Source organism: Sinocyclocheilus anshuiensis, unplaced genomic scaffold, assembly GCF_001515605.1.
Source record: "Sinocyclocheilus anshuiensis isolate Anshui unplaced genomic scaffold, SAMN03320099.WGS_v1.1 scaffold866, whole genome shotgun sequence".
NCBI classification, from domain to species: domain Eukaryota; kingdom Metazoa; phylum Chordata; class Actinopteri; order Cypriniformes; family Cyprinidae; genus Sinocyclocheilus; species Sinocyclocheilus anshuiensis.
The window spans coordinates 161,717-171,957 of NW_015540899.1; the positions used below are offsets into that span (position 1 = coordinate 161,717).

At 37.3% G+C, this 10,241-nt stretch overlaps 1 protein-coding gene across 1 annotated transcript in view; it reads left to right on the plus strand.

The window, feature by feature from the left end:
• LOC107689035 (spondin-1-like) overlaps nt 1-10,241 on the plus strand; it is a 164,402-nt gene that overhangs the window by 129,635 nt on the left and 24,526 nt on the right. Inside the window, exons 4-5 of the mRNA XM_016486904.1 lie at nt 5,380-5,444; nt 9,858-10,059. Of these exons, the coding sequence (XP_016342390.1) occupies nt 5,380-5,444; nt 9,858-10,059 (267 nt within the window). The remainder of the gene's footprint in view (nt 1-5,379; nt 5,445-9,857; nt 10,060-10,241) is intronic.

Consider the following 10,241-nt stretch of genomic DNA (forward strand, 5'->3'; position numbering starts at 1 on the left):
ATCGCGATGGTCATGTTCCCGCACTGAGAACATGACTCATCCATGAGCGCTGCTTCAGCGTGCTGTAAGCCCAGGCACGAGACACAGCGATCATGACCATCAGATGAAGCCAGGAAGCGACCACATCCAGAAACGCACGAGCGGGCAGCCATCTTTAAAAAGACGCCCGTCGCTCGTGGAGCTCTTTTAGAATTTGCTCTTTTAGAAAGGAAAAACACTCTTTTAGAGAGAGCGCTGAAGCGCCCAGGGGAGGTCGCGGCGGGACCGCAGAATGGAAGCTGCAGCTCGCCGAGGTTTCAGCAGCCTGGATGGCAACCCCCGCTGACACGCCGTAACACCAACGCCAGCTGTTTTTCAAGACACTCGCGGAGATTTGTCTTGCTAGAAGGCTCGGCTCCGAAGCAAAAAGCTGATGTGCGTTTGCACGCGCTCTCCTTTTATACCCGCGCTGCGGGGCGGGGTGCGCGTGGCGAAACACGCACGCCAACTGTCATTGGCTTGTTTAGTTAACACTAGAAGGGGATTGGGCTCTCGGGCGAGATCCCAATTCGTAAATCACGACTGACGTAACGTCGAACGTGACTGACTGAAAGGGAACACGGTTCATGGTTGCTCCGAGCACTTTGGAAAGAAGATGGAAATGGTGCGGCCGCGATTTCCACGTTTTTTTTTAGACGATGGGAGCAGGTAAATCTATATAGAGTGCCTTATTGTAATAATTAAAATATCAATATTTGGCACCAGATATCGATTCTCGTATTGCATGGAGAATGACAACGATATATCGCCATATCAATATATTGTCCCACTCCTAGTGGGTATAGAAAAGAATCACCCCCTTTTAAAATAATCACATTTTGTTGTTTTGCAGCCTGAAATGAAGATGGAGATTTTGTGTCTGAATGCGCATTTAGCCAGTACAAATAATTTACGCATTTATTAGTGAATGAGACACAATGTGATTATACTGTACACACTGGCCAGTCTCTGTGTTGCTGCATGAACTCACTAGTTTGTAAACAGGAGCAGCGCGAAATTGGTTATTTAGTATGTTCACGTGTGGACAGTGAAGAATGAAAGAAACTGCAGTAACAGATTCTGTGTACAATTAAGAGTTCCTTGATTAACCAACTTAACAGAAAGACTATGCTGCATTGCTATAATTATTGATATTCACCATCTGATCTTTTCAATCCATCTAAAACCCATCTACAAAGTGCCCTCATTATCACTAAAGATGCACATTTGTTGATAGATTTTTTTTTCTTCTTTTTTGTTAGAACGTAAATATAAAGAATAGGCTAATTCAAGACAGCTAATGGGGAACAGTGGATATATTGACAGTTAAATTACAAAGAGTCACTTCAACTTTAATAAATAATGAGAATAATCTCTAATAGACCTTGAATATTACATGTTGATAACAAGCAATATAGAAGAGGCCATGCTTAATGCTAATGTGGTTGATTTTATGCATCAGACAGCTGTGAGTACTGCTGCCAAGAACCTTTAGGAGCTGCTAAGGACCTGTCAGATCTGTCAAGAACACTGTGCAGTCTCAAGATAATTTACAAGCTATGCAATTTTATGGAAGAATGATGAATTAGACCCTTGTTGTCTCTTTTCTTATTTTTCTATTGGAGCAAGTGATTAGCATGGATGTGTCCAGTGCCTGTTGTGTAATGCTTACCCACTGACAGGTGGCTTTTCATCACAAGCAAGAGCTTGGTGCTCAGTCTCATGCAGCACACGGAGGCAGACGAGCATTGGGACTTTGGGTAGAGGAGGCAGTTATAATTTTAATAACTGAAAGAAAGTCAAAAGTTTGGGGTCATTAATTTAACATTCATTCAGCAAGGATTCATTTAATTGATCAAAAGTGACAGTAAATACATAATTTGTTATATTTTATAAAGATTTCAATTTAAAATAAATGCTATTCTCATCTGTCCTTCTGGCTTTGTTGCATGATTAATAACCTGTTTGTTTTTGTTTTTTTCACTAATAGCTAATAAAGTTTGCGAAGAGACTAATTAAAAATGCATTGCATTGTAATTTTGTACCTTATTAAGTTGACAATGTGCATAATGTAACAGGTGGTGTACCATGCCATGGATTTGCCTAATGTTTTGGTTGTTCTGCACTATTGCATCTGTTTAAATGTGTATAAAACGAAGCCAGTAAATATAATTTCATTCTGTGTATTCTGAGTATTTAACAACAAAATTGTGCACCTTTTCTGTTACATCTGTGCCACCTACTCATTTTGTCATAAATGCCTTCTATAATGAATCTTTGTAGAGAGAAATGAGTGTTGAGTGAGTCATCTTGATGTTTGCTTTGTCGTTTGGCTTTGTCATTATACACTGTTAAAATTATAGTTCACCCATAGTTCAATATCATCCATAGCTCATCCTGTAACAATTAGTCCAACGATACTTGAGTAACATTGGCATTATTGATGTCAAAGCCTTGATGTTCCAAGTTTCAGTATGTTTCAGTATGTGCAATTTGTGTCTTATTGCATGATAATGAATAATACGTTCAGTCTGTTTCAGATTTTCAAATAATTTTTTTTTGGCCTCAGGAGATATGGAATATTTCGCACAAGCTTATGTGGACTTTATGAAACTTTTATGGTGCTAGCAGCCCCTGATAACTGTCTGCCTTTGTTGCATAGAAAATAATAACTTACATATTTACATATTCTTGTAATCATCATATTTTGTGTTCCAAGAAGAAGAAATTAAATCATGTGGGTTTGGGATGATATGAAAGTGTGTAAATGATTGTCAGGGTTCTGTCACTTCAGTCTAGTTTACTCATGGTTTTGTGACAGAGCCCTGACACTCCTGTCATGTCTTGTTTTCATGCTCTCATCTGCGTGCCCTGTTTCCTTGTTTCATGTTGGAACGTGGTGTTTGGATCCCGGCACTCATGTCTTGTTCAGTTTCAGTTTCGTGTCGGGGTTCTTGTTGTGTGAGTGTTGCGGTTTTGAGTTCGCTCCGGCCATACACTCTTCTGACCGTACACTCTGCTGTGGTGTTCTGTGTAGCACGTGGTTCATGTTTGACCGTGTGCTTTCTCATTGTCTTGTGTTGCACGCAGCTCGTATTTTCATTGACATTCATGTTATGTTTTTTTTTGTGCTGTGTAGCACGCAGCTTATGTTTTTAACTGGCTGCGTGCGTTCATGTTGTCATGTTGAGTGTTCTCATTAGCTACGTGTTTGTCTTGTTTTGCTCAAGCACATGGCTTTTGATTGTTTTGCTGGCCGTATGCTTGTGCTGTTTTTTTTTTTTCTTTTTTCTTTTGTTTTGTTTGTTTCTGTGTGCCAGGTGCTCTCATGTCTATTGTCTTGACCCTGCCCTTCTTGTTATCTGATTATTGGTTAATTTGCCCCACCTGTCCTCCCTTGTTACCTGCCTTGTTTGCTCCCTATTTATTTCTCATTGTGTTCATTGTCTGCAGTCCGTTGCCAGTTCGTTGTCTGATGCTCCCTTGTTGGTTCCCGTCTTGTCCTGCCCTGCCTGATCCTGCCTTGTCTTGCCTTGCCTTGCTGTGCTCTGCTGTGCCCTGTTTATTTTTTATTAATAAAAAGCCCATCAACTCTGCACAATTGAGTCTTCGCTTCAACCCTTCACCCAACCCTGGCAGTGATGGCAGATGACCAAACTCTTTCACCTTATTAGCACAGAAGAACAGCGTGTCAGTCGCACAGTGTAAAGGATGTGAATTTGATCACTCTGCTAGTTAGAGATGTGAGAGTGTTGTCGGTTAGCCTCACTGTGAGATGCCATACAGAATATTCTGCAAGAAAACAAATAAATAAATTATTTAGATGAAAATATTGCACGTGTTCAGATTGTTTGGTAATTCCCCTTCCCAGAGTGACCAATAAAGTTTATTCAACCTTAACTGGTGTTTCCCGTCAACTACTTAACTCGCTGCTTAACCAAGTACACTTAAGTAGCATGATGCATCAATAGAGAAAGTAATTAGCTAGGTACAACTGTTTCCCAAAATCGTAGTGACATGGTCACACCTCTGTCATTTGTACCACGTCAGTTCAACAATATAGACTGTCATCACTGAAGTCACAAATAAGTGGTGGAGATTCTAATTAATTGATTCGAAATGGTAATTAATGTCACATTATGGAACTGAAGTCTGCAGGATGGTAGACCTCCAAGAGCAGGATTAAAATGTATTGGATGCTAGCTAGCTTGCTTTTTGTGTCCAAAAGAATGAGCTATTTATTTTGATCTATAACACATCCCTGCTTGAAAACAAGTACTGTAAAAAAAAAAAAAAACACACACACACTGACTTTTAGATAATTGTTTTATCTTGCGCCTCATTATTGTAAAGTAGGTCTGCATTTATGTGAAATATTCTGAAGTTCTAAACCCAAAGCATTAAACCTCTGCAATAAAATCAACCTGGAACTAAATTGTAATAACAACAACTACTGTTCTGTGACATTTAACTTATAAAGAACCAAGGAAAACCTAATCCTTCCTCACACGTTAAGGCTATTCTAGTGATGCTCCTTCGGGAAAAGCTAATCTAATGTAGGATTGTGTTCTGCTTTTGAATTGACAAGAATTGGTGTGTAAGAGAGCTGGGGCAATATTGCATATCAGGCTCATAGTGTGAAACAAAGTGTCATGTCGCTGCATTATAAAGAATGATGTCCTTTAACCCCAGCAGTAAACCTGATTCCCTTGACAGTCTTTAATAATGCCCTTCCCGTGAACTCTTGATACGGTTCGAGTGGGATAGAGCTGTACACACACACACTCTGCTGGCCTGTGTGCCATGAGCCACTGATTAAATATTTATACAGCTTTTATGAGACTCTGATGCAATCAGTCCATCAGCGGGAAGAAAGGGAAGCTTCATTCATCATTTCCTGTCAAGACAAATGGAGGGATGGCTTGAGAGAAAGAAACACTGCAAATAAAAAAGTTCTCAATATTTCTTTTTTTTCTTTTTTTCTTTTTTCTTGTTAAAAAAAGCAAGATAAATTTGCTTAAAAAGCAAAATTGATCAATATATTATGACTTGTTTTCAGAGAATATATCTTGTTTACAGCGTCAAATTGTGTTTTGTTCAAGATTTGGTTAAATTTTTGGTTTGCTAATGGTGTAAGAAAAATGTACTTAAGTCATGATCTGTTCTCGGAAAAAACTATTTATCTTCCTCCATCTTCTCAAAATAATTTATCTAAATAATATGAAATGATGATAAAAAAAAATAAAAAAATACCTCGAGGCTGTTGCAGTGATTTTACCAAGGCTACGGGGAGTTCTTAGGCTCTGAAGTAAATCAGAGCTATACTATATTTATTTACTTTTCTTTGTTTTTATCACACAGGGTGACGAGGTCTTGACCGTCATAAAGATGAAGGCCCAATGGCCAGCCTGGCAGCCCCTTAATGTGTAAGTAACGTTCATGCAATTAGTGTGTGTGCATGTTTTACATTCTTTCCTTTCCTCATCAAAACAAATAAAAAAATAATAATAACTTTTTTTTTACTTTAGCTCTTTACAAAGTTGAGTACTGCCTCTTTCTCCCCAGATAGCAACAACACCTAACCTATGTTTGATGAAAGAAAAATAAAATGGTTATGTTGTTAGAGTGCTCTACTTTCTCCTTATTTAACATTGAAGTGATCTAAATTATAAATTGATCACTGCTCTGAGAATCACTCAAGCACAGAGAATTTCAAATGTATAATGCTGTATTCACCTCATTGGGTATATTTGGGTGCATTAGGACTTGAGAGTAGACATGAAATTGCTTTTGAATTGACTCAGAGAATCATGAAATGCTCAGTATGAGGCAAGAAGTGCTTGAGACCAGAGATATAAATGTCCTTCCTCACTGCATAATGAAGCAGGTGTTATCATTTGGCATTATAACAGCAGTTTATGTCCAAAAACCCTAAGTGGGATATATATTCTTTCTTTATTTCTCTCTCATAGGGTTATGTCTATGAAAAATGAAGAAATAAACATTTATGCATATCATTCAAAGGTTTGGGGTCATTAGTTTTTTTTTTTTTAAGAAAGTTTCAAATAAATTATTCAGCAAAGCCCCATTAAATTTATTTAAAATGAGTAACTATGACATTGTTAAAAAAATAGATATGTTTATAATAAATTATGTTCTTTTGAACTTAATTTTGAACTATTCATCAAAGAATCATTAAACAAAGTTTAATGGTTTCCAACAAAATATTAAGTAGCACAATTATTATTTTTTTTTTATTGTCCACCAAATCAGCATGATAGAATGAATGACAAAGGAAAGATATATATCTGAAATGGAGAGAAATAAGGGTTACAGAAACCTGGAGACAGAAATGTAACAAACGTGATCACTGTAGTCTTCTTTATGTGTAAGTGTAATACATGCATTATGTTACTGACTGTATAGAAAAAAGTGTTTTTTTTGGGGGGGTGGGGGGGTTATTAAAATAGAAATCTTTGTGTAAATATAGTTTTCTCTATTTATTCTTTGTTTGTTTGGTTGGTAAGTAGCCATGTAATAATTGGAATAATCTACTGTCATTATACATTTTCTGCTTTGCACTGTGCTCCTGGGATCTATATTAGGAATGGTGTACGGTCTTCCAGAAGAACGAGTTATAATTTATCATTGCATATATTCTCTTTCGTTGTTCTTTAACTTTAATGTTATACTAATGTGTGTTTGCTTTTTCCTTGCACCATAGTCTTCCTTTGTTTTGATTTTGGTTTATTTAATCTTTGATTTTCTTCTTGACACCAGCAATATGTAATAAAATTGCCAACCCAAAAGATGGATCGGTAGCACTTTATTTTGCAGTACGTGTACTTCCCTGGTACATACATGGCAAATATCTTGTACCTACAGGCAAATGAGTGGTAACACAAGGTACTTACCTGAAGTGTATGCACATGGTAAGAAATAAGACACCCGGCTTTACTTAACAGTCGTACATGCATGGTAATTATTTTGTACATACAGACAAGTGTGGGTACTTACAGGTAGTGCCCGTACATGGTAACTAATTAGATACTTTAATGTACTTACTAATGTATATACATGGTAAATATCTACTACTTATGGACAAATGGGTACAAACAGGCACATCCTTACAGTATCCGTATATGGTAACTAATAAGACACATTACTGTACATACTAATGATATGTACATGGTAAATGTGTAGCACCTACGGAAAAATGTGGTATTATGTGGTAACAAACAAGACACATACTGTACTTGGTATACACGTGGCAAATATGTAGTACTTACCAACAAGTGAGAGTAATAACGGTCACTAACAGGTAGTGTCAGTATGTGGTAACTAATAAGACATATTACTATATTTACTAATGGTCTATACATGGTAAAGTTTAAAAAAGTTTGAAGAACTGGTAATTCCTGTGTAATGTTTATGTAAAATGGTGCACTTTATTTTACAGTCCTATTTCCATATACTTACTATGTACGTACTGGTGTATGTACCTATTAGTTAATGTACAGAATAAGTTATGCGGTACTCAAGTTGGGGGGTATAACTTCCTTTGTTTTGATTTTGGTTTATTTAATCTTTGATTTTCTTCTTGACACCAGCAATATGTAATAAAATTGCCAACCCAAAAGATGGATCGGTAGCACTTTATTTTGCAGTACGTGTACTTCCCTGGTACATACATGGTAAATATCTTGTACCTACAGGCAAATGAGTGGTAACACAAGGTACTTACCTGAAGTGTATGCACATGGTAAGAAATAAGACACCCGGCTTTACTTAACAGTCGTACATGCATGGTAATTATTTTGTACATACAGACAAGTGTGGGTACTTACAGGTAGTGCCCGTACATGGTAACTAATTAGATACTTTAATGTACTTACTAATGTATATACATGGTAAATATCTACTACTTATGGACAAATGGGTACAAACAGGCACATCCTTACAGTATCCGTATATGGTAACTAATAAGACACATTACTGTACATACTAATGATATGTACATGGTAAATGTGTAGCACCTACGGAAAAATGTGGTATTATGTGGTAACAAACAAGACACATACTGTACTTGGTATACACGTGGCAAATATGTAGTACTTACCAACAAGTGAGAGTAATAACGGTCACTAACAGGTAGTGTCAGTATATGGTAACTAATAAGACATATTACTATATTTACTAATGGTCTATACATGGTAAAGTTTAAAAAAGTTTGAAGAACTGGTAATTCCTGTGTAATGTTTATGTAAAATGGTGCACTTTATTTTACAGTCTTATTTCCATATATTTACTATGTACTTACTGGTGTATGTACCTATTAGTTAATGTACATAATAAGTTATGCGGTACTCAAGTTTGGGGGGTATAGACATGGACCAAGGTACTTATTGAGTAATTGATGGTAGGTGCCAACTTGAGTACCGCAAAACTTATTCTGTACATTAACTAATAGGTACATACACCAGTACGTACATATTAATTATATGGAAATAGACTGTAAAATAAAGTGCACCATTTTACATAAACATTACACAGGTATTACCAGTTATTCAAACTTTGTAAGCACTGTTGTGGAGAGCAATTTAGCATTAACAGTCCTACACAAGCAATTGAAAAAAATAGTCCTCTTTTAATTAGGTAAGGTTAGGACTTACCGAGCATACCGTATATACCAAGTACAGTATGTGTCTTGTTTGTTACCACATAATACCACATTTTTCCGTAGGTGCTACACATTTACCATGTACATATCATTAGTATGTACAGTTATGTTTCTTATTAGTTACCATATACAGATACTGTAAGGATGTGCCTGTTTGTACCCACTTGTCCGTAAGTACTATATATTTACCATGTATATACATTAGTAAGTACAGTAAAGTATCTAATTAGTTACCATGTACGGGCACTACCTGTAAGTACCCACACTTGTCTGTAGGTACAAAATAATTGAGTTAAGTACAGCCGTGTTTCTTACCGTCTTCAGTCTCACCGGCTCGGCCTCAGTCTTCCGAGACCCCAGCTCTGCTTTGGTCCTCCGATCGTCCAGCTCCGCTTTGGCCTCTACACTGGTTATCCTTTCTTCTGGGTCTGCAACCATTCCTCTGCGCCCAATCTTCTGTTCCTCTGGATTCTCCTTGGTCTTCACTGCCCTGGAGTGGGGGTCTGTTCCCCTTTCATGGCCCTGACCCTTCCCTCCCGCCCATCCATTAATGCACTCCATGGGTGATGTATAATAGGGGAAATAATAATAATTAAAAAAAAAGGAATTACTGTATCCCATACGTTTTAGTGGAATTTAGAGAAAGCTTGACAAACACTAATATAGTATTACATAGTTAAGAAATAACTAGTTTTACAAACTTTACGAACAATTACTGCTCTGCCATTGCACTAATGCTGTCTGTTGAATGAGTGATGGAGAGAGATGGTAGTTCAGATGTGTAATTACCAGATAAGAGGTATTGTGATATGAAAATATCAATGATGAGTGATGACTACAAAAGGAATCCCACTTTCAGGTTTAAGAGGAGAACACAATGGCCACCCATTCAGTGCTTACACACCCCTCACACACCCTTCTGGCAAAAAAAAAAAACTTTATTTGCTATGTTTTACACCTCTCTGCCAGCCTGCTGTCTTTTAGCTGTTTTCTGACCATCTTCCTGTTCTTACTCTTTTTGTGATGGAATTATTTTCATGATATTTTTATTCAGAATAAAATAAATACAGTTTATTGTCATGAAAATAATATTCTAACACCTAATCCTAACACATAACATAATAAATATGAATGCATATGATTTATCTCTTTCCTGCAGTCGAGCGGCTCCTTCAGCCGAGTTCTCAGTGGACCGCACACGTCACCTGATGTCCTTTCTGACCATGCTGGGTCCCAGTCCTGACTGGAACGTGGGTCTGTCATCAGAGGACCTCTGCACCAGAGAGTGTGGCTGGGTCCAGAAGGTGATTCAGGACCTCATTCCATGGGATGCGGGGACAGACAACGGGGTCACTTATGAGGTGAACACTCATGCACTGGGGTTCAAAGGCCATTTCTATTTAGCATGTTTCTTATATTATCTTATATAGAATTTGTCATCACAAATGACATTATTGGTGGGACAGATTGAGCGAGCAGCTGAACTTAAAAATTAATTTCAGAATTTTTAGCATTTGTTCACAACTTCACAGGTTTGAGCAAA